At 33.6% G+C, this 25,823-nt stretch overlaps 1 protein-coding gene across 2 annotated transcripts in view; it reads left to right on the top strand.

Moving 5' to 3' along the window:
• The window catches only part of LOC111509595 (phosphatidylinositol phosphatase PTPRQ), an 89,129-nt gene that overhangs the window by 52,007 nt on the left and 11,299 nt on the right, over positions 1-25,823 (top strand). For both annotated transcript variants that reach the window (XM_074169787.1, XM_074169788.1), the window contains 6 exons: positions 3,601-3,918; positions 7,304-7,618; positions 19,180-19,425; positions 22,130-22,294; positions 24,477-24,579; positions 24,642-24,877. In XM_074169787.1, coding sequence (XP_074025888.1) covers positions 3,601-3,918; positions 7,304-7,618; positions 19,180-19,425; positions 22,130-22,294; positions 24,477-24,579; positions 24,642-24,877 — 1,383 coding nt within the window. The remainder of the gene's footprint in view (positions 1-3,600; positions 3,919-7,303; positions 7,619-19,179; positions 19,426-22,129; positions 22,295-24,476; positions 24,580-24,641; positions 24,878-25,823) is intronic.

Here is a 25,823-nt window from a genome sequence, read left to right as displayed (position 1 = left end):
AGGACGAAGGTTACATCACGAAGTACTTGCTGAGACTTCGAGATATAACACTGATGACGGACGATGCTAAACATCAAAAGATAAGAAAAACAAGCCTATGAGACTGCTGTATTTACTAGAGTAATAAAGTGATAGGGAAAATTTCCCAACTTATGCAATCATGAAACAAATGCAACGATTGGAAATCGGGTGATATAACTGACTACTTTAACTGATCCAATGTCCAAATCCAATTCGTCCAAAAACGATTTCACGTACACAAAGTATACATCTTCATTTTCAAAGATTTACATAAATTTATTTGCCTGTGTGAAAACGCCGACCAATAATACTGAGCCAGAGATAACTTACATGCAGATCACTCTCTTTTACAACTATTTTCTGTTTGGTGGACACAATATTAGAATATATATATATATATATATATATATATATATATATATATATATATATATATATATATATATATATATATAAGGTCCTGCAACAGTGGCGCGGTGTTCCATATCTCTATATAGGAAGCAGATAGGAATCTAATTTTCTATAATATTACCTTATTGCTCGAGCTCGACAAAATAAAAATATTGGCGGTCACACAGGGTGTTCGATTTTTTCTGGGCGGATCCCAACTGTGTCTTTTTAAATGGCAACCTATATTTTTTATCGCTTTTTCGGTTTCTTCATAGAAAATAAAATAAACTTTATGTATATCTGCACTTCGAAAATATTGATGGTTTTCGAGATATCTAGCATGACAGGTTTTTTTTTTCAATATTCGTCACTCAGAATATTTGAAATTATAAAGTGGTGCCAAGTCCAGTTGAAATTTTTTTTTGGTCGAATATTCTACATTGGTAACTCTCTCAAACGATATATCTGAAATCGACCTGTGATATACAGGGTATGAAAAACCGCTTGCCAAATATTGTAAATGAAAATTTGCAAAATCTTCCTTATATTAAATGGAACACCCTGTATATTATTGATCCATAAGAAGCGCCAACGAAACCTCTACAAATTTCATTAAGTATTCCCTATGGCTAAGTTCAATAGTTTTTCTTAAATGAGCATTTCTTTCGAAAAATGGTCATTTTTTCAAAGCGAAATCCATTTGACGACTGATAAAAATATACGAAAGATATCTTGTTTCAATTTTGTACATTAGAAGGTGTCCAAACAAATATTTTTTAACGAAATAAATGTATGTACCTATCACTTTTTGCTAAATGGAAAATTATTTTTTCATTGGATGCAGAATTTCACTCATAAATCGTGCAATATCAAACCAAACAAGTTAAAATAAAGAAACATTATAAATAACTATTTTTTTCATGTTATTATATTCATTCAGAGCTTGAGTTCTAGATATTCAAATTTGTCAACTGGCAAATTATAAAACTACAAAAAGGAGAGTTTAATTAAGGTTGATAATGAAACTTTTATAAAATATGTTCAACATGTCTTCCATTTTCTTGAATGCAGAGCTGAAGTCTATGTTTGAAAGACTGTTCTACCCTGCGCAAGACAGCTGGTGTAATGCTACGAAAAGCATTCGTTATTCTAAGTCGCATATTTTCGGGAGAAGTTGGTGGCTCAACGTAAACCATATTTTTTATGTATCCCCATGAGAAAAAATCTAGTTTCGTCAAATCTGGTGATCTAGCGGGCCACCGTACAGGCCCATTCCGTCCTATCCATTTATTGGGAAATACTTCATTTAGATGATCTCTCACTTCTGCCGAATAGTGAGCAGGTGCACCATCATGTTGTAACCACATTTTATTGCGGAGGTCAAGAGGAATATCATCTAACAAACCTGGTAAATCATTTCGTAAGAAATTGAGATACATTGCACCATTCATATGTCCCTCAAAAAAGTATGGACCAATTACATATTCTCCAATGATGCCTCCCCAGACATTTATCGACCACCTATGTTGATAATCCACCTGTCTCAATAAGTGAGGATTTTCTGTCGCATAATAATGGTAATTATGTCGATTTACAAATCCATTTTTATGGAATGTCGATTCATCCGACCATAAAATATTATTGAAAAAATATTCGTTTCGACGAATTTTGTTCATGGCCCAATTGCAAAATCTCATTCTTTTCTCGAAATCAGCATACAGTAGTTCTTGATGTAACTGAACGTGGTATGGATGCAAGCGATGTTTCTTCAATACTCGTTGCACTGATCTCTCACTTATATCCACTATTTGCCCAATTTGTCGTTGACTCCTACTAGGAGCTTCTTCAACAGCAAGAAGAACTTGCAATTCATTATCTTCATTAGTAGCTGGCTTGATGCGCTCATGTTTGGAATAATTAATAGATCCAGTTTCAACGAATCGTCCCAAGACCTTTCGGAAAGATCTTTCATCTGGATGCCTTCTATCTGGATACCGTTGAGAATAAATTCTACTTGCCAATAAACAATTCCTGTCTGATTCACCTAATATGAAAATCATATCAATCAAATCACTTTTTGATAACAACATTCTGATGAAATTATACCGACAGTTCAACTTCACGATTGACTAAAAATTTCAATATTCATTTGCAGCCAAATATTTTGTTCTGTCATTTGCCAGACTACTTGATTTCCAATAAATATTTCATTCGCTGAAAGGTTGTTTTAGACCGAAAGAATATGGCACAAATTCCGAGATTTTTGAAATTATTGTAACTATTCAAGAACGTCCATTTTGTGGTGTAATTCGCAACTTGTTTATCTAGCAACAGGTAATTTTAGGAATGGGCGATATTTTAAGGAAAGGGTATTTTTTGTATATTCTTATCAGTCGTCAAATGGATTTCGCTTTGAAAAAATGACCATTTTTCGAAAGAAATGCTCATTTAAGAAAAACTATTGAACTTAGCCATAGGGAATACTTAATGAAATTTGTAGAGGTTTCGTTGGCGCTTCTTATGGATCAATAATATACAGGGTGTTCCATTTAATATAAGGAAAATTTTGCAAATTTTCATTTACAATATTTGGCAAGCGGTTTTTCATACCCTGTATATCACAGGTCGATTTCAGATATATACTTTGAGAGAGTTACCAATGTAGAATATTCGACCAAAAAAAAATTTCAACTGGACTTGGCACCACCTTATAATTTCAAATATTCTGAGTGACGAATATTGGAAAAAAAAACCTGTCATGCTAGATATCTCGAAAACCATCAATATTTTCGAAGTGCAGATATACATAAAGTTTATTTTATTTTCTATGAAGAAACCGAAAAAGCGATAAAAAATATTAGGTTGCCATTTAAAAAGACACAGTTGGGATCCGCCCAGAAAAAATCGAACACCCTGTGTGACCGCCAATATTTTTATTTTGTCGAGCTCGAGCAATAAGGTAATATTATAGAAAATTAGATTCCTATCTGCTTCCTATATAGAGATATGGAACACCGCGCCACTGTTGCAGGACCCTGTATATATATATATATATATATATATATATATATATATATATTCTAATATTGATTGGGCTCGTTTCATCATAGGGATATTGAACACGCTTCTTAAATATTAGATACCAAATTTAACTGCTCCAAACAAATTTTAAGTAACTTTGTATTTCAGTTCCTGACGTACCCGTTTTAAGTGAAACGAATATCGTCGTCTCCAACAATAGCGTTACCGTCTTTTGGGATGCCCCGAAGGAAATTTCTGGGAAAATTAGCTACTACACAATCAAATTCGTCCCAGTTGCACCTTTATACTCCATCCCGGAGGATTGTCCTAGCATCAACAATACTGGGACAGAGCTGAACGTTAGCAGGACGAACTTTCATGAGTTTTCTGCCTATCCCTACTATAATTATACTGCGGCGGTTGCAGCTGCTACCAAGAGGGGATTGGGTGACTTTGCAACAGTATCTGTAAGATCTTCTTTGGGTGGTAAGTTTTCATGATACTATATTTTGCGTGTGCTCACGGGTAACTGACAGTATCTACAATATATTGAAAAAAATCATTTCACGACTATGTGTTAGGCAATATTCATCAGTTGGAATGGTACGTCAAACTATTCTACAATGGCTGTTATTAAACAGTGGGTAATTACAAAACTTGATTAGATAAATGATTAATTCTGGCAAAACAAGTAGATTTTGGAAAAACAAAATACAATATCACTTAAAAGATAATGTCAATTATTGGCATACCATGCCAAAACCTAATTATATAAATGAATACTTGTAACAAAACAGAAAAATAATTAATTTATAAATATGTTAATTATTGACATTTCCTGAAAACAAAATTTAATAATTGTAAGTGAATAACTTGGTAATTTGAAAGAAAATCTTTTTGATCATTCAAAAGAAAATTTTAATGTTTGCTTTTATTGATTTCCAGAGATTGCAACAGGTTTAATTTCTGTCCTTTATTATCTCTATTCAATATATTGTAGTCGATGTTAACATCGTGGTTGTTGTCTAAAAGGTGGCAAGTATAGGAAGATTGGGTTTTCTGTAGTTGAGTAACTTTTTATGATCGAAGATTCTGCCTATATAAACTTTTGGGTACCATCCATATGTTAGTTTGTAAACCCCTGATTTGTTATCTTTGACTTGTTCTTTTTTAAATGTCTACCAAGGAGTTACCAGTCTTATACACTATGTTGATGTTCTCTTTTGTCAGTACTCTTTTCATTTTATGTGATGATTTTCCTGAACATGTGTTTTTTGTCAAGAATGTAATGAATCATGTTCGGGTTTAGGTTGTTGTTTCCTACAATTTGCATTATCAAATTTGATTTCTGTCTGTGGATCATGCTGTTGTAAGCTGCTGATGTATGTTGATGAGAATGATCAGAATGGTTACTGATGTGTCAGTATGAGCTGGTTTGTGGTAAATTGCAAATTATGTTTGTTGTTGATTTTTGAAATTGTTAGGTTTAAAAAATGTATCGAAATATTAGCTTCTAGTTTTACTGTGACTTTTTATGTTTTCGACAATAGAGTTGGGTATTGAAAAAATGACGGTAATTGTGGATGTATTCCTGTGGATCAGGCTACCACATCAATCTGTCACATGGTCCCAACACGTTCAAAACACCAGGAAAAAAATCTTTGGTAATTGGAATTCTATATGAATTCTATGAGAAAAAATATATTTTGCACCCTTTAAGTGTCAAAATAAAGCAATGAAATGTATTTTCATATTACTTTTTTGATTGATTTTGATTACTTCAAAATTATATACTCGTAGACTTGAGAAAACATATGAAGAAACATTCCAATATTTTATTCAGTTCAGATACTCATAAGCATTATAGTAGGCAATCCAATAATTTCAATATTGAAATTTAATTTGACAGAACGTCTTTAAACTGTTTAAAATCTGTTTATCCGTTAATCAGCTGTCGCCCCCATACGAACGACAACCCTCAGAAGTTGAGAAACTTGTGCGAGCTAAGGACTAACGAGGTCTTACCTTTTAACGTGTGATTCCTAACACGGTTGCAGAATCATCCCCGCTTCAAGCAGATAAATTCACTTGAGAAAAATATCTGGTCGAGGCGGGAATCGAACCCACGATCTTCCCATCGTGAGTCGGGCGCACTACCACCAATTTCACAACTATCTTGGGATAACCATTTACAATAATTTACCTACCAAAATTGAATCAACTACTTCCTTAACCGAATTCGATAATGATATGAAAAAATATATTTTATTATTTTCATTCTTTCCTTTTCAATGTTCATATTTCTTTTGATAATACAATGATATTATTTTTATTAGAAATCATGAAATTATAAATCAATAATAAAAATAAATTGACGCTCCAGGGCGACTTCAATGATTCCAGTGGCGCTTTTGCTTTTTCAGCTGCATGAAAACCCGGAAAAACCTGCAGCACCACATCATCTGAAAATCTTGATCTGCTAATGTCCCCTCTTTCATAAAACAAAATGTAGGGTGTCTCCAGAGGCTCCAATAAGTTCAATATATTGCCAGAAGACTTCGTGACACGACTATCGTCAAACTCAAACCAGTCCGTTTCGTCTTTGACCTATGCATAATAATGATCAGATTCAACGCCAGAACCGCAGTGAACAATGACCGCATGAAGATTATAATAGTGGTCTGCTAGATTGAAGTGTTCATCTACTTCGAACCTTCGTAAGAGTTTGGTGCTTCTGTCAGGGGTTGAGTCATGTTTGAAGGTCATCAGTGTTATTATTAGATTGACTGGTGCCTCAGCTATACTTGTTTTCTTATGAAAGTCAGTTAGTTTGGCGCATGTTTGGCAATACAGTCGATCATCACCTGTTAAAATTCCCATTTTCACATGATTTAACAATAAACTTTGCACGGACTGGTTATTAATAATATCAGGAAACGCTAGTTGAAGTTCCAGAAATTTAAATACGTTTTTGCTACCTCTTGAACATTTACTACAAAGTGATCAGGTGAGGATTTTTCCAGCAAAAAATTTACAAACACAAAACGAGATAGACTGTACGGAATCATTCAATCCAGAGCAGTCAGGAGTATTGCTTCTGCTATTTTTTGCTCACAAAGAGTATTCAACAAGAACCCCAAGAATTCGGAACAATCCTCTTGTTGTCCTAACGATTATCTAGTGGATTTCAAAGATTCCAGTTTCTTACGAAACTGCAGCTGCACGAACAGCTGTTTGAGTTTGGTGAATAAGTAGGAAACATTATTGTTCTCGTTCATCGTTAAAACCTCGTTCTTGACATTCTTTGTCATGAATAACCCTTGTAAAATGCTATTCATGTAGCAAGTGTTTCCTAATAAATTATCTAATCCAATTTCCTTCTCAAGATTTTCAGGACAACTCTCTACTGATTCGTAAGAAAGAACATGTTTCACAGAATCTGCATAAGAACCATTTCTCAAGCAGCAATCGATCCTTCCAAGTGATGAAGGGTTTCGTAGAGGAATATTTCTGATTTATTTCTAACATTAATTTGGTAATATTGGTGAAAGTGTTGATGTATAAATGTATTTGTAAATTTTTTTGTTATTGTTCCTCTATATACAATGAATATTTCTTAGCATTGATAAAAGTTAATCATTTGACGTATCAATATGAAAATAAATAACAATATAACTATTATTGTAATATATGATGGTTATTTTGAAGTTGAGAAAATTTTTGTAAATTCTGGGGATGGACTGGCCCAGTTGAGAAAAAATATCTGTAAAATATCTGTATCTAAATATATAGCAAAGTTTATTGAAACAATTATTATATAATTTATAATATGTTTCTTGAATGTATTCAGTGAACCAATGCATTTTTTCAGTTCCAGATAAAATCCGATCTCTGAACATTTCAAGTGCCACCAAGACTCAAGAGAAGTACGACGCGGTCGCCACAGTAAATTTCAAACGACCTTGTTTTACTAATGGTCCTTTGCAAAAAATTAAAATATTCTACACTGGGGTGAGGGCTACTTTTGATGAAATCATCATAGAAGACTCCATCTCTTTTACCGAAAATCCAAATGTGGAATATCTATTCGCTTTGGCACCTGAGTACAGTTATTTGGGCGGTATAACAGCTGACAATGGAGAATTTTCGAATACCCAGAAGTTTGATTTTACAGCGCCGTCAGGAGGTGAGTGAGTTTTCTCTAATTTTCAACTAGTGTATAATTTTTTATCAACCAGAAATTTGTTGAATTATGATAATGAATATTGTAGGAAATTAATTTTTGTGGAGAAAATCAAAGTTTTTCATCGACCTTCTTTGGTTATTTTCTCCTTTCATCATCTGAAAAATATGAGAACTGTAATGGTAAACTCAACTCCTTTAACATCTGTCGCGGAAGGTTGAAAAACAAAGATAATCGACGAAGAAGAAACTGAAACATACACTTATATTTTTTTTTTCTGAAAACGGAACCAGATGATGTCACCGAAACATTAACATAAGTATCTCTATAATTTCTTAGCTCTTTTTTTGATAGGCAAGATAGACAAGTTACTGATAAATAAAACAATTTTAATGGTGATTTTTTGTTTGTAATTCACGCAGTAACTTATCGGGGTGAAGTAAACAGTTTGCCTTTCTACTTCAATTTTAATATTTTTCAAATTATGGAAAGTGTTTTATATGATTTTTGGGAGAAGGTTAATTAAAACTACTCTACTACTTCAAGTCTAGATAGCAACTGTTTATTTTCGGCAGTCCACCTCTTGACGTGTGTCAGTCAGAGAACAATAACTTGTGACTCCTATTTTACAGGTCACTAACATCCCCTTTATTTTGGATGTCCTTTTTCCAGAACTATTAAACATATATGTATATATAAGATATGGTATAAACTCACAACATTGAAATCTTAACATTCTTTACAGTTTTGTAAATCCATAACAACATTAATTGCAATCAAAATATACAGACACAATTATAATCTAGTTTTGTAACATTATGTTTATAATCCCCGTGACCCAAATAAAAGCAAAAGTTTTTGAGACCAACATTATGTACTCATTGCCTAATCCAAGAACACCTCAATAACACTTCCTTTTTGTAGTATATGTGCCTACTTCTTACTTACAGTTTGCTACTCAATACCTAATTTCTCTAATCACTATGTGTGACATAATCTCTATATCTACAGGGTTATTTAATTACACGACCCGTTCTTGTTCTCATGCAGGGCGAACTACTTTCCTCTCCTTTCTCACTGGTGAGTCATTCGTTTGGTATGCTAATAAAAGAACTGCTACTAGCGCCACTACCTATACTTTTCTTTTTCTTAACATCGAGATTATCATCTCTGCTAAGATTAAAACTATTTACATCATCTAAGTTGCTATTAGATACTTCATTACCACCTTCTTTCCTATGAGTCAAATCAAATAACTCATCATTCCCTGAACTATTTTCTACTACTTTCAGAAAAATTCTTTGTGTATATTACCCTCTTTTAGCCAATTTTGATTATATATATTTTTTGATGTGTGAGAACTCCTCTCTATCTGTTTTAATGGTTTAATAAATTTACGATTTCGTCTAACTGTGCAATTGTTTTCTAACTTTATTATATATGATCTTATACCAGCTTATTTCAAAATTTTACCATTTTGCCACGGTTGTCTAGATTTTACTTGAACTTTTACTAAAGTGTTATTTTTTAAAGGTGTCAGTATTTTGACCCTTTTTTTATTATGATATTTTTTCATGTTATTTTGAGTTTTTTTCTATGAAAAAATCATACTTATTTTTGTTGAAATGTTTTGATTTAGTTTGTTCTACCTCTGGCATTGGAGTTCTTAAGTTTCTGTTCATTAAAGCATTTGCAGGTGAGTTCTCACCATCTAGTGGTGTATTTCTATAATAAAGTAGTGCTAGATAGGGGTCTTTTTTAACAAAAACACTCTTTTTTAGAATATTTTTTACTGTTTGTATTGTTCTTTCTACTTGTCCATTTGACTGTGGACATAGAGGAGAAGATTTTATGTGTTGAAAATCCCAGGACCTACTGAAGCTTTGAAATTCGGAACACAAAAATTGTGGACCATTGTCTGAAATTAGTACTTTTAGGATACCATATCGGGAAACATAGCTTTCAATTTATGTATTACATTTTCAACTGTTGAATCATTACTCAAATTGGCTATTTCTACAAACTTTGAAATACTACCAAAATATAGGACTCTGTCTGAAAATGAAAAATATCTGCTCCTTAATTAACCCAGGGCGATTTGGGAACTTCGTGAGGCGTTAGTGGTTCGGGACCTTAAGTTCTTTTGAAAGATTGGCATACGTTACATGCTGATACCATATCTTCTAATTGTTTTCTCATAGCTGGCCAGTAAAACGTCAATTTAGCTTTTTCTAAACACTTTTTTATAGCCTAAATGGCTATAATACAATTTTTCTAGGATTTCTTCTCTTAGAGCTTTGGGTACTATTAATTTATGTCCTTTGAACATGAGTTGATCTATCGAAGATAATTCAGACCTGTATTTATAATAGAATTTAATATTTTCTGGCCACTGTTTTATGTTTGAGCATTGCCGACTTTCTAAAATATTTTTAGATTAGTTAGTTCTGGATCGTCTCTAGTAATTTTTTGAATTTCCTGTTTCTTATTTTCAGATATATTTAGAGTAAGTTCTAAACTGCATATTTCTGCCTCTATCTCAAAATTCTGATTTTCATTGAAATTTACATCTGTTCTAAAGGCTCTACTCAACGTATCCGCTATAATAATTTTTTTCCCTGGTTTATATATATGAGATCAAAATCATATTTTTTTAGCTGAATCAACATTCTTTGTAATCTCGGAGGACAGAGATGTAAAGGCTTTCTAATAATCGCTATCAAAGGTTTATGATCCGTTTCAACTATACATTTTTTTCCATAGACAAATTGAGAAAATCTTGTAATCCCAAACCAACATGCCAATAACTCTTTCTCTATTTGGGAATATCTCCTCTGAGTTTCTGTTAGAGCTCTTGATGCACGAGCACAAGGCTTTTCTTTTTCCAATAAAATGGATGCCATCACTACTCTACTACTTCAAGTCTAGATAGCAACTGTTTATTTCCGGCAGTCCACCTCTTGACGTGTGTCAGTCAGAAAACAATAACTTGTGACTCCTATTTTACAGGTCACTAACAGAAAGTGAAAATACCCAAAGAATGTCTAAAACGTAATGATTCTTTTTTACATGGAACTTTTTTCAAATACGGAGCGCTCATTCAAATTTAAGTCTAGGTATATATGCATAGGGATCTCGTATACGATAATTAGGTTAATTTGTTTTTCAGGTACGATACCAAAAAATGTTTCTGGATGGTTTTGGTTTCTGTATATGTTTCGATTCACTGTCCAACTTAAACCACCCTCAACTTTGAAATTTAAAATTTTCCTGTGAATTTAGGTAATTTAATGATCACCAAGTAAATTATTTTCTTTCGTTTCGATCCTGATGATCCCTCAAGTGTAACAACCGAATCATTGTTCCCAGCGCTATTCTGTTGATTCTGATTAAATACCACCATATATGTTTTTTAGACCTTTCGATAATTTTTTTTATAGTATAACGCAAATGACAATTTCCTTTCAGAATAGCGACGTAGTAGTCCATTTTCTCCAAACTAAATATGGAGACACTATTATACATATTTATATATTGTCTAACAATATTAAAAAACGAAATATGTTCAGTTTCAAATAAAAATTCAGGAATTGAAATTTTTCACTAATTTACGTATGTAGGTAGGTACTCTTCATTAATTTTTTAATGCTATATTTTACTTCATTTATTTCGAAAATTTTAGTAGCAAAAGATATTTTGTTATCTTCAATTTTAAAGTGTACTTCTTGTACTACAAAAAAAAAGCAAAGATACTATACATTTTCCTGTGCCAATGAAAAAGGATAATATATTTTTATACAAGTAGGAAACTTTGAAACTTTCACTGGCACAGAAATCGCAGAGTGTCTGGCATTTTTTGTTGTACAAGAGATACACTATAATGTTGAAGTTTTAAAAATGCCTACCACTTTCCATAAATTTTTATGAGATATATAAAGAAAAAATTGACATTAAAAAAATAATACGTACATGAACCGGAAGAAAATTCATTCTTGAATTATTAATAAAATACTGAACAAATTTCGTCTTTTGTTTCTACACCAAGTTTTTGACAATATTTTCATTGATGACATCATATCGCGTCACTGGGACAAAATGACACCTGCGCCGCCATTATTTTGAAAGGAAATGGCTACTTGTGAGTTATATATTCTATCAAATGGTCTATAAAAAATACATGGTTCTACATGAAATGTTTAGCTTAAGTTCCTTCACGTTGAACTGAAATAGGTTTTCTGTGGATCATTTTTTTCTTATTAGGTATCTCCAAGAGAGTTAGGTATCCCAGGCGACTTATAGAAAAAACAGAATTTTACCAATGAGGTCCATAAAATCGTGTTAGTTTTCCTTCAAAACAATGGCGAAACATGTTCGGATATAACAAAGAAAGTGTTTTTAATTGTTTTGAAGACGGTCATTTTGCGTTGTATAGAATCTGAATCTCACCAAATTTTGGCTAAGTACAGTGTGTCTCACTTCTCATGAAAACACCCCCGTATCTTCCGTAATATTCGAGGTAGAACGATAAAACTCTCAGGACTGATGAAAACTCTCAAAATGCACCTACCACCTGAATGGGGTTGGCCAAAGTGATATACACTGTCCGCCACTCGCGATGGAACACCCCATTTTTAGGTAAAACATATTAGGGGGCAAAATAGGCTCAAAATTCCTTCAGATTCATGATCAGGACTACCAACTTACTACGAATACACTTTTTTCCTGAAAAAATTTCAGTCCTGATAAATCCAAATTTGTCTCACTTCTTATGGAAACACCTCCGTATCTTCCGTAATATTCGAGGTGGAACGATGAAACTTTCAGGATTGATGGAAATGCTCAAAATGCACCTACCACCTGAATGGGGATGGCCAAAGTGAAAAAATTTCAGTCCTGAAAAATCCGAAATTGTCTCACTTCTTATGGAAACACCCTCGTATCTACCGCAATATTCGAGGTGGAACGATGAAACTCTCAGGACTGATGGAAATGCTCAAAATGCACCTACCACCTGAATGGGGTTGGCCAAAGTGATATACACTGTCCGCCACTCGCGATGGAACACCCCATTTTTAGGTAAAACCTATTACGGCGCAAAATAGTTCGCTTCCAATACCTGAACCCCTTCATTATATCTGGAGAGCACTCTCAGGTATGAAAGATACAGATGCTGTGAGATGCTATCATCCATTTTGAGCCTATCTGAGGAAAATGTCACATCACAACATTCTCAGATTATCGAGATAGTGTGAAGCAGTGTATGAAAAATTATCGATAGCGGCATTCTATTCGTAAAACTAATTCTAGTTGCTGAACATCCAAATTCTATCCCAACCAGAAGTGAGAGCTCTCGATTGATGAGCAAACACTGCAAAAAATGGAAAAAATCTATATTCAAAGGTTCACATCTCGAAAACTGTACAATTCTGAGCTTTGGCTGTGGACACTTTCAATCAGCACATCAAGAACTACAACATATCAAAATTTCGGCAAAATTCAAGGCAAGCCATTTCTCATTAGAAATGTGCGGGGTTCTTTATCAAAATATTGAGGAAACATTTTACCATCCGAAATTAAATTAATCTTCATACTCATTGCAACACCGAAACAACTGTTAATTTTTAAAGAAAAAATCGCACTCGGTGAACAGGTAGAATTTAAATTATTTTACCTACTTGCTGAATTGTTGTCTGAAATCATTTGAAGGGATTGAATTACATCAGTTTCACTGAATCATGCGGTGCTCTGAAATCACCATGGAAAACAGTTGCTCATTAATATTTACTGTCAACCTGACAATATTGTTGAAAGATCTTGTATTAACCTCCAGACCAGTTTTCATTGCATTTGTTGTTTCTAGTATTGTTTTTCTTTGGATCACCGTTGTTCCTGTTGTTTCTGCCGTGTTTTTGTTCCCATTGTGTTCATTGTTCCTGTATTTGTTGTGTTGGATATTGTTCCTGTGTTCCAGTTGTTTTCTGTTCGTGAGTTCCTGTTCATATTTTAATTTTTCTGAAGTTCCCATTTTAACTGATATCAGCTCATTTTGATTGACAAAGTTCAACATGGCACGTCTGTCACTTCAAGCAAAAATTGAAATTGTTTCAATTGTTGGTGAAGGGGTGAGGTCTTATCGTGAAGCAGCCGCTGAATTTAATAGAAGACACCAACTGCAACTGTCTTGAGCGAAACAATACTGTGTGGGTTTTTGATTCGTTAAGAATTAATTTGTTGCTATCAAACCATTCTTTTGTTTTTTTAAAGAGATTTTCAGTATTTTCTATGATTTTTGGGAAATTTTCACCGCCAATCAATATATTTGTATCATCAGCATAGCTTGTTATGAACTGATCATTTCTGGTATTCATTGAGCATAAGTCATTAGTAAAGATTATAAATAGAATCGGTCCGAGAATGCTACCTTACGGTATTCCAATATTTCATTGAAATATCTGTGATTTATAAATCATTCCCTCACTTTTAATGGAAACTCTCTGAGTTCGACCATTCAGGTATGAACTAGCCCATTTCAAAGCGTTTCCTCTAATTCCATACTTCTCTAATTTATACATCAGAAGAGATCTGTCCAAACAGTCATATGCTTTAGAAAGATCTAAAAACATTCCTAAAGATAAATATTTTTTTTCAATGAAGTTCAATACCATGTTGAGTGAATTGAAAGATGGCTGACATTGTAGATCTTTGCACGAAGGAGATGAAATCCGCCGTATGGAGTATTGTTTATGGATGCAGGGAAATTATCTCAATGACAGGAATTTTTTAAAGTATATCTTATACAGTGATGAGGCTACCTTTACCACGAATGGTGTTGTATCTTCCCAGAACATGAGGTTTTGGGCTGAAGAAAATCCAAATTGGATGGTGAATTGTAGAGACCAAATATCTCAGAAAGTTAATGAGTGGTGTGGTATCCTGAACGAAAATATTATCGGGCCATTTTTTTTCGATCACAATTTAAACGGACGACTATTCGTTGATTTTCTCGAAAATGCATTTTCCGATGTGTTGGAAGAACTACCTTTGGATGTGAGACACAGCATGATTTTTCAGTTAGATGGTTCACCAGTTCACAATAGTGGCATAACAAAGGTTTGGTTGAATAGGAATCTACCTGTGAAATGGATAGGACCCAATAGCCCTCTCGTAGTATGGCCACCACGAGCCCCAGCTTTAACTCCACTGGATTTTTATTTATGGGGAAACTTGAAAAATAAAGTTTATTAGGATAGGCCAACAAATAAGGAACATCTCCGTGCAAGAAGCGTGTAGAGAAATAACACCTAGAGAACTGAGAAGAGTTGGCGAAAATAATAGAAGGCACATAACATTTTTCGCCACAAAATATCCTTGTTATTTTTTAAATAATGGGAAAATGAGAATATGAACTAACATTAACCATCCAAAAACCTCACTGATTACATGTTTCCGTTCCTCTTACAAAATTACCATTTTCTCTCTTATTGAGAAGGAATAACTTTCCTGACAACAAAATAAAAAATAAATTATTTATGTGAAAACAAAAGTCGAGTTTCTCTTAAACAATTTCGTTCATGTTTTGATGTCAAAACAAAAAAAAATCTACTTCAATTATTACGGAAGTGAAACAAATTCGGATTTTTCAGGACTGAAATTTTTTCAGGAGAAAAGTGTAATCTCAGTAAGTTGGTAGTCCTGATGACGAATCTGGAGGAATAAAAATGGGGTGTTCCATCGCGAGTGGCGGACAGTGTATATCACTTTGGCCAACCTCATTCAGGTGGTAGGTGCATTTTTAGCATTTCCATCAGTCCTGAGAGTTTCATCGTTCCACCTCGAATATTACGGAAGATACGGGGATGTTTCCATGAGAAGTGAGACACACTGTATAGGCAATTAAAAATTGCGGAAATTTAAAATATTTTTCATTTTGCCATAATCGCACCTATAGGGCTCAAATTTGCCTTGAATTTGTCTTTTAACGCCCTTCATTAAAAATTTTTTTGTGCAATAATTTTTTTTTGCGAGATTTGCGAATATTCGCAAACAACGAGAAAAATGTTCCGTTGAAAGTTGACGAAGGCAACTCATGGACTCCTGATCTATGCAAAAATGAAGTTTTGTTTATTGTTTTCAACACATTTTTTCAAATAATATTTTTTCTGTACTCTCTTAGTCATTTGACCAAATATATTTTACCACAAGCAAACATTTTTTGAAGGTAAAGTATAGTATCAAGTACCTTAGTATGTTTTTGTGAATAATGGACCTTTGCTAGACGTATACAAATACAGAATACTCTCAAAGAAGTTCTCATTGATTCGATTGATTCTTCGGATATTGGTCTATTTGACGCGTTATTAAATACCCAGAAACTTGTTGTTTTAATTTTTATGTTTCTACGGAAAAAGGCATCTTTGGTTCATCAACAATTTATCTGTATATTCAACGAGCGACACAAATCGCTTCTAACTCATTTTTCAACAAAATGAATATAGACACTGTAATAGAAAACTTTAGACAGATGTGAAAATTTACTATATATTAGTAAGTACAATTACTTACTGATTTAACATTTATGAAAAGAGCTGAGAAATTGTGCAGATACTTAGTCTTAGGAACTGCTTAAAATACTTCTGACATACCAGGTCTGTTCAAATGAAGTGAATGTTCAAATTGTGTCAGAAAAATGTTTACAAGTAGTAGAAACTCTTCACAAAAGATTCAAAAGATGTGAATGACTACGCTCGCTCTGGGCGCCTCAGCACATCATATCTGATGAAAATGTAGAGAAAGTTAAGGAAATTGTTACGGAGAATCGTCGAATCAATATTAGAGAAGTTGCTGAGGATGTTGACATGAAGCGTGTTGCAGCAAAGTTTGTTCAAAAACTGCTGAATAATGACCAAAAAAACCTTTGCATGAGCATCGCTCAGGAATTATTAAATGACGTCAACGGCGATCCAGATTTGCTCCAAAGGATCATAACTGGTGACGAATCATGGGTATACAATGCATTTCTTTAATATCACCCTCCCTTTTATTTTTTGAACGGGTCAACTCAAAAAATTGAAATTTGGGATAATAAAATTAATGCATGAATACTTTATTTTGAAGTGAAATTGACAGATGAAACTTTCAAGATGGTGACTGGGCGCCATCTGGAAAAAAAATTAAATGAAAAGGGGGGTCTTGTGACACACATTAATATCGATCTTTCTAAAAATATTCCTTTTTATCTGCCATATAGTAATTCCAACAACCCGATAAGGTTTGTTAAGTTATTTTTTGTTTATAAAAACGACAAAAAAATTTCAGTACGACATTGAACATCATTGTTCAGTTAGAATATTCTCATTTTTCAGTTTTCGGTTTTACTAGTAGAAAGGTACCACGTCAACAATCTCTAAAATGGTCAATTCTCGTCCATTGGAAGGAAAAATTTAGGCGATTTATATTTACGATGCGACGCGCTACTTTCACGAGACCGAAAGAATTTTCAATGAACATTTTCCGAATCGTCCTATCTGTAGAAAATATTTGAGGGAACTTGTATCCAAATTCACAACTACCGGTAGTGTACATAACAAAAAGCCCCCAGGTCATCCGCCCATTCCAGAAGAACAGCAAGTGCAAATAATTGGTGAGATGTTAGTAAATCCTGAACAGTCTATTTATTTCGTCGCGAATGTTTGTGAGGTGTCACTTTCTATTGTGTGGAGACTTTTGAAGAGGAATAGGGGTATCATCCATACAAAATTAAAATGGTACACCAGACAAAATTGCCGTTATTGGAGTGCCAACAACCCTCACGTTTTCCGGGAAACACATACCCAATATCCAGAAAAAATTAACGTTTGGGCAGGAATATTGGTAAACCATATTGTAGGACCTCTATATATCAATCAAAATTTAACAGGGGAACTGTATTCGAATATGCTGGAAACTGTTGTTGACCCTCTCATCACTGAAATCGTCGAAGCGAATCGTAATGAATTCGATATGGATATTGTATTCCAACCAGATGGAGCACCACCACATTACTCCAGACAAGTAAGAAACTATTTGGATACTACTTTTCCCAGTCGTTGGATTGGATGTCGAGGTCCTACAGAATGGCTAGCTCGCTCGCTAGATTTGACACCTTTGGACTTTTTATGGGGCTATTTCAAGCACAAAATGTACGCAACTAAAGCTTCTTTCGGATATACTGCAGAGAATAATAAATATTTGTAGATATATTGACGTTACTGTGTTCGAAAATGTTCGGCGTGAAATGTCGATGTCGGATAGACTGTTCATATGGCAAGAAGTTCAAGCATCTTCTGAACTGACCTCATACTCATTACCTCATATTATGTAGTTAAATTTCAATGTATTTAGGCAATTATTAAAAGTTCCACCATTTTGTAGTAGTTCGAGATATTGACATTATATTCTAGGGTTGTGAAGCATTTATCAGGAGCTTCCACTTAATTTTTTTTCCCAGATGGCGCCCAGTCGCCATCTTGAAAGTTTCATCTGTCAATTTCACTTCAAAATAAAGTATTCATGCATTAATTTCATTATCACAAATTTCAATTTTTTGAGTTGACCCGTTCAAAAAAGGGGAGGGGGAAGAAAAGCACTATTTGGTTATGACTTCGAACCAAAGTCCAATCATCACAATGGAACAGCCCAAAAGAGCCAATCCCGAAAAAGCACGCCAAGTTCGATCAAATGTCAAGGTTTTGCTCACCGTTTTCTTCGATTACCGTGGTGTAGTGCATGAGGAGTTCTTGCCACATGGTCGTTCGTTCAATAAGGAGTATTATCTTGAAGTAATGCGCCGCTTGCGAGAAGCAATACGAGGAAAACGTCCGGTATTGTGGAAAAACAATTAATGGCTTTTGCATGATGATGATGCACCTGCCCCCTTGTCACTGCTTGTTCATAATTTTTTGGGCAAAACCACACCGTAATCATGCCTCAGCCACCGTTTTCATGGGATTTGGCCCCCTGCGACTTTTTTCTGTTCTCAAGATTGAAAAGACCCATGAAAGGATTGAGTTTTGCGACGATTGAGGAGATGACAACCGAAAGAATAGTTCAGAACTGCTTTGAGGATTGGGGAAAACACTGGCACAAGTGTATTTCATCTGAGGGGGGCTACTTCGGGAGGGACGAAATGAAAACTGATGAATGAATGAATATAACTTGAGAGAAATGAAAATTCACCATTATTTTTTAACAGACCTCGTTGGAATACACATACGCTGATTCTTATGGTCAATACAAAATATGATTTCCTTCACAAAAATGACTATTGTTTGGGACATATGTCTCCTTCAAATAGATCTGATCTAGATTTCAATCGCATATCGAAATCTGTGAATGTTATTTCATTTATATTTTCACATATATTTATGTACCTACTGCAACCAACTTTATCAATACTAATTTGATTCTGTTGGTTACATCGACAATTTCTCTTCACACTGCTCGAAGTTTCTATAAGAAAGGTCCAAAAGGTTTCAAGATGGATAACCAGTTATATTTCAAAGTTAACGCAAACTATATTTTTTCAGTTCCTTCGCCGTTTCCACACAAGACAGTTCAATTGTCAGGTATCACTCTTACTGGAGTAGATGTTACACTAAAAAAAGATCAATTCAATAACAGTAACGGAGATATAAAATACATTTCACTAATTTTGAGTGAAGTTTCTAACAATGGGGCCGGTACATTCGGTTCCTGGGATGGAGTAAAGTGGCCAGAGGTTTTCAGTGAAACAGAATATCAGCTGACAGAAGACTTTTGGAACCCTTTCAGAGGTAAGCTACATGAGTTGCAATCGAAAGAACTTCACACTACACTCGTCATTGATACGTCTCTAAGCAATAAAACTCATAACAGCGACAGTACAACACGTTGAGCTCCTTTGTTCGAATTGAAAAGTGAATATTTTTTGGAGAAATTAGTTTTCGGATAAATTTTTGTTTCCATTTCTTTTCTATCATTGAACAAAAAAGTGAACAACTTTCATCAAGGAGAGAAAGAAATAGCTACAACGAAAATTATTCACAATGAAATGTTAATCTGTTTAAAATCTGTTTTTCCGTTAATCAGCTACCGCCCCCATACGAACGACAACTCTCAGAAGTTAAGAAACATGTGCGAGCTAAGGACTAACGAGGTCTTACCTTTTAACGTGTGATTCCTAACATTGTGCCCATGAATATAAACTGAAAAAAAAACCCTTTCGAAACAACTTCTTTCACATGCACATTGAATACATGAAAGGAAAAAGTCCTTTTAAACAACTACTTTCACATGATCATTGAATAACAAGAAAAGTCACTTTGTCCCTTTGTCCCATTCAGTTTGTACTCCAAATATTCGTTATGGAACTGGAACATATAATTCATAGGAACCATACACAACATAATAGGTATACTGAAAATATTGATATAAAATTACACTCACATGGTGTACTTAGAAGTTTCGATTATATTTCAAGACGGGATTATATTTCTTTGTTTGAAGGTGATTGACAATGTTTCACTAGTTCGGACTTCCATTATCTAATATATAAAATGATTTGAAATCCCTGAAATAACTAAAAAAGAAGAATTGAAAATGAAAAGCTGAAAATTACAATTATATTAAGCAAAAAATCCTGAAATGAAATAATAGTTGAATACAATTCAAGTAAAAATAAAACAATTGAACAAAAAATTAAAATAAAGAAATAAAACTGAAAATGAAAATAAAAAGTTGAGAGATTCCAAGCCAAGTTAGTTCACGACGTTTCGATTGTAGATACTACTTGGAAGTACACCATAGAGGACAATAATGTTCTATATAAGTGACTCTTTATATCAATACTCTTTTATATATTGCGTCGTGTAGCGTTCCTATAAATTATATCTGTTTCAGTCCCATAATGTGAAAGAAATGTATATTCATGATGTTCAAACCTATATTTAAAAAAGAGTTTGACTATTTCTGGAAAGTTCACACTTTTTTTTAATATGTGCTAACTGGTATCATTTTGCAGGCAACTTCAATGCGAGCGGTTGTCACTATAAAAAGTATTGGTTTTGTGTATTCAGTATAGAAGTATGAATTTTAAGTATTTATGCCAAAGAGTTGTTAAAGTAATTTTGGGTGGTTAGCTCCACTCACTAAATTGACCACTGCGTGAACCGGTGGTTCGACCAGAGGGCTGGTTCGTTCAACCCATGTTAGAAATTACACGTTGAAAGGTAAGACCTCGTTAGTCCTTAGCTCCCCCAAATTTCGTCTTTTGAGAGTTGTCGTTCGTAGGGGGGCCGGTTAACGAAAAACCAGATTTAACAGAATTTAATGAAGACAAGAACAAAGGTGGATTTTTGGAGTAGTTACTTCATATTCACTGGCGAGTATGTGAAACTATTGATGAGCGTGGACCGGAGTTAAAAAATTAGCAAATTAGGCTTCATCTGAAGTTCTTAGGTTTACCGTAAGCAACCAAATTTGGAAAAAATCCAAACAATACGTTTCAGACAGCATTCTTCTTGAAGTAAAAACGATAAGAAATAGCGCTGTGCTACCTGTTAAAACATAATGGTTTCCCTTATATACATGGATGAAACCTAGTTATTTTCAAAAAGCAGACTAAAAACATAAAATCGATCTGAAATAATGAGAAGGTAGGTGTATATGGTAATTTAGCTCTGGTTATTACCAAAAAGCCATAGGTACGTTCATACGACATAAAAGACGATATTACCTGAAAATTCAAAATTTTTATGTTTGCACATCGATGGACATTAATTTGTCGTAAATTCAAAATCTGAGATAGATAATATCAGCAGTCATCGGAATTTCTCATGAATTGAAATATTTCTTATCGTTGAAATATTTTAAAATTATTTCTGTTTTATTAATTTAAACCTCCAATATTTAAATTATGTTCCACACTTCCACGAAATCAACTTTGAAACTTCATAATGTATACTAGTCTGCCGAATAGGTACATAAAAAGGACATTAATTCTGCGACTAGAAGAAGAACTGTTTCAAAGTATTTCAGGCTATTGTAGAAAATGATTAATTCAATGAACATGTATTTCCTCTAAAAACATATATGTTTCTCGAAATTATCAAGGTATGAATATATGAATAAATATAAATAATATTCCTTGTAGTGCAAATAAACCGTTTCGTTGAAATAAAATAACTGTTATAATAGTCCGTAAAGTTTGCATAATATATACAATAGTAGGTACCTACGTTAAATATCCAATAATGAATTGCGATCACTTTTATCGAAACACACGAGAGTCTAAGAACATACGTTTTACTTTACTATCCTTCATTTAGAGATTAGATACAAGAAAGGAAAGTATGTATTGCCGCTGCGAGTCTAGGCTTTGCCATTTTATAGTTTTGAGACGAATAAACTGTACTCTTAGGCTTTAAATTTACTCAAGAAGCTTCAAAAGCCAGGTCTGTGTTTTCAAAGCCTTTCACTTCATCAATTTTATTGTTTCAGACGCTGATGAAGTAACCTTTAGTATCGGAAACGCTGCCCCAGGGTGTTCCAAGTCACTAAAATATTGCAATGAACCTCTGAAAGAGGACAAAGAATATTTCTTGATCATCCGAATGTTTACCAGAAACTTCTACAAAAATAGCCATGCAATTTTTTTCAGAACGGGTAAATAAAACCCCATATAAATATCATGTAGGCAGATTGAATTTAGGTGCTCACCATGATAACTTTCTTATTATTGGAGATATAAAATGCTCATTAGATATAAAATGCTCATTATATGGTAACGCATTTTTTACTTTTTGGAAAAACCTGTATGTAGAGTTGTTCTGGTGGGAAGTGACATTGCAGTTATAAAATCATACGATTTATTTTGTCAAGTGAAAATAAAGAAATTGGGAGAGGTGAATAAAAAATAAACTTCAACTTTATTATTCGAATCAATATGTTGTTGCTATTGAATTGATCAACACTTTCCGAATTTCGTTACGGTCCCGCCCACTAGAGAGAGAGAGAGAGAATTCTCAAGTCTCTTCCTAGATTTGACAAGATGTTTATTTTTTTTATCTTGTATTTTAATTTTTTTTTTTGTTATATTTCTTCCAAGTTCAAAAGCACCATCATTACATTTTCATCATCTTAGTGTTTGTTGTTCCTACTCGAAACAATTTTTTATTGATATGCTTATTGTCAGTTCTGGTGCGGAAACTGTCAGTTGAAAAAGTTTCTCAAAATATTAGCAAAATAAAGTTACATTGCATTACTAAAGTAACACTAAGAACCACACTGCTATATCACTAACCTAACTTAATAAAATCTTCTTAGAACGAAACAACAGAACATAAGAGTACAAATACATAGAACGAAGATATGCACTGTATCCTAACACCAATGATAATTCATTATGAATTTCATTCTTCATGAAACCTCACAGAAAAGAATCAAGGCGTCAAAGTGGCCAATTATAACACAAAACTGAAACGTATCTGCATATCTCTTGGATTTATTGAAGATGAATCGATTAGTTAACCGGGTTTCTTGTAGGTATTGCACGTGTGGATTTGGAAAAGTTGCTTTCATGGGACCATAAACTATCGCCTGAGATAATCTCCTTCTGTCGGCAGTATTCACATCAATGACGAAAAACACAAGTCTTCCCTTTGGATCTTCTGTCATCATTGCTCGAATCGTTTGATATTTATGAGGGATGAATTTGTTTTCTGAAGATTTCATGCATTCTACCAAGAGATAGCATGAAATTCTTGACTAGGTCCCCTATGAGTTTTCGTGAAAGGTTGATCAAAACATTTTTCCTGATATTTTAATTTAAGACCAATTCCAGTATAAGTAGCCAACGATTGAACAAAACGTTACAGGCATAATTTAAAAGCATTTGCTTTTAAATTATGCTTATCGCTAGCAGTTCCACAATACAATTAATTATTTTTTCGTTAAAACACACTGTTTTGATTCACAGCACTCGTGACTTATTTATTTTTTTTTAAGATAGAAAACTTTCTCGGCCGGAGATAACTGGTCTGCAGGTTTTAATGTCTTACGGTTCTTTTAAGACTACGGTATACAGAAAGCTCTGGTTGTCCTTACAGCAGATGCTTCATCTTTCAAGGTTTTGATCTCTGGTTAAATTTCATTGTTGGTGGGCGTGACTCCCTTTCTATTGGTTCAATTAAACGGTTCAATACGCGTGTAATTTAGTACAAGTAGCCAGATTAATACCTACTACATTCCTATATAGTCTTGGATAATAACTCAGTTCTGCCGAACACATGGGTCTCTTCAAACGCAATAACGTGGGTACCTTCGATGAGTACATGTTCCTCTACTGCTGATTTGTAGATGTCCCAGGTGACAATTTGACTCGTGTTTGGAGAGATGAAAACTTGCGTTTCTTTTCGTGGTTCCAATGTAGATCGGTCCAAAGCTTCAAGGAATGCGGTATACTCCCGGTATTCCTGAAGACTTCTGGGGCCCTTAACTAACCTTAGATTCTATCTGGCCTGAATATTGAACGAAACATCTTTTCCATTAACAGACCTATCTGGTACTCTGGCATTGTCTTTTCTGGGTCATATTTCCGATTCATTGTTAATTTTTCAATAAATGATGCGTGCTTTTTATTAATTGAATATTATTTTTCATTCAGAAAAATATTACAAACAGGACTTTTTCCTAGAAATAAAAAACATTTCATTGAAAAATGCGTTACTCATTTCTTTTATGTATCTTATATTGTAATTATCGTAAATTCAATAACACCAACGTTACCATTGGTGCGCAATTAATTTCGATCAGCCTGTATAGTGTGAGTTGTATAATGAAATTTTAGGTAAAAGCTGGACAAGTTTCATTCTGGGAATGATATTTGGGATCCTTATAGCCGGTATTTTGGCGATAACCGCATTCTTTCTGTGGAGAAGAGGCGTTTTCAAGTTGAGTGCAGAAAAATATACACATTAAAACAGCAGAACAACTTTTTTTTTTTTAATTTCAGGACCATCATGCAAAGTTTTCCAAGGCTCAAAAAGGTTAAACCGAAGGTTAATTCAGGAATTCCTTGCGGCAAATTCTTGCAGTATTGCAGAAATATGGAGTGCAATCCACAAAAATATCATGAAGAGTATTTGCTGCTCACGGAAAAATCAAAGGAAATCACAGCCGAAAAAACAATTTCCATTGCAACTCTGTTAGAAAACAAAAGAAAGAATCGATACACAAATATAGCTCCATGTAAGTTGTGATTGAATCAATCAATTTGTATGTATGTTTGAAGGTTTTCTTGAAAATTAGCTGTTCGAATATTCTTTACCTATCTGAATTAGTATTACTAAGTTTTCAGTTTTTTACACTGTCCGAAACAAGACAACAAATTAAACCTAAGCACGATATTCGGTGTTGATTATAGCAGTTGCAGTGACTTTGGTAACAAACTATTCAACAAACTACCAGCATATATTAAACAAATTGGCTTTTGCAATGTATTTAAAAATGAATTAGAACAATGGATTTCAGGAAATGAACTAGAGTATTTTCATAGAATTTCAAATACAATAGTTTCTAAATTTCCTACATATTCCTAGGTCTCGTCTCTACAAAAAGTGAACTTCGCCTTTTATTTTCATTTATATTGAATTTTATTCAGAATAAAATATTATAAACGTGGAAATAAATAAAACTAAGAATCGAATAATAAGATTTTATTCTTTATACATCAAGAATGTCTTGAAATCTTAAATATTTTCACAGTAGGTTTTTCAAAATTAACATTTCAAGTTTTAAATCACATCTTCGTGTATTAATAAATATTAGTCTTGTTTATTATGTCTGCTTTATTTCATATTAGCATTATATCTTTCATCATAATAAAAATAATAATAATATTGAATTATTTCACTTAAGTAGTAGAATGCAATGAATAGAATAGCAAATTAAAGAACTCAAATATTCGAACGACCTAATGAAAAAATGGCGATAAATGATATAAAGGAAATAAAAATGAATTACACACCATAAACAAAATCAGAAACTAATAATGGCAATATTCTTTAAACGGCATATCTTGTGAAAGAGTCAATAAGTTATACTGTTCAGTATCTGTAGAGTAAGGAGGGTGAGTGTAAGCCCACGCACTTAGGCCACATGTGACCCATTGTGCATCCTCCCGAGGAGTTGTTCT

Source organism: Leptinotarsa decemlineata, unplaced genomic scaffold (assembly GCF_025532065.1).
Source record: "Leptinotarsa decemlineata unplaced genomic scaffold, Ldec_3_MD MMD2_P_RNA_scaffold_6, whole genome shotgun sequence".
Lineage (NCBI taxonomy): Eukaryota > Metazoa > Arthropoda > Insecta > Coleoptera > Chrysomelidae > Leptinotarsa > Leptinotarsa decemlineata.
This window is presented reverse-complemented; position numbering and strand designations above follow the sequence as displayed.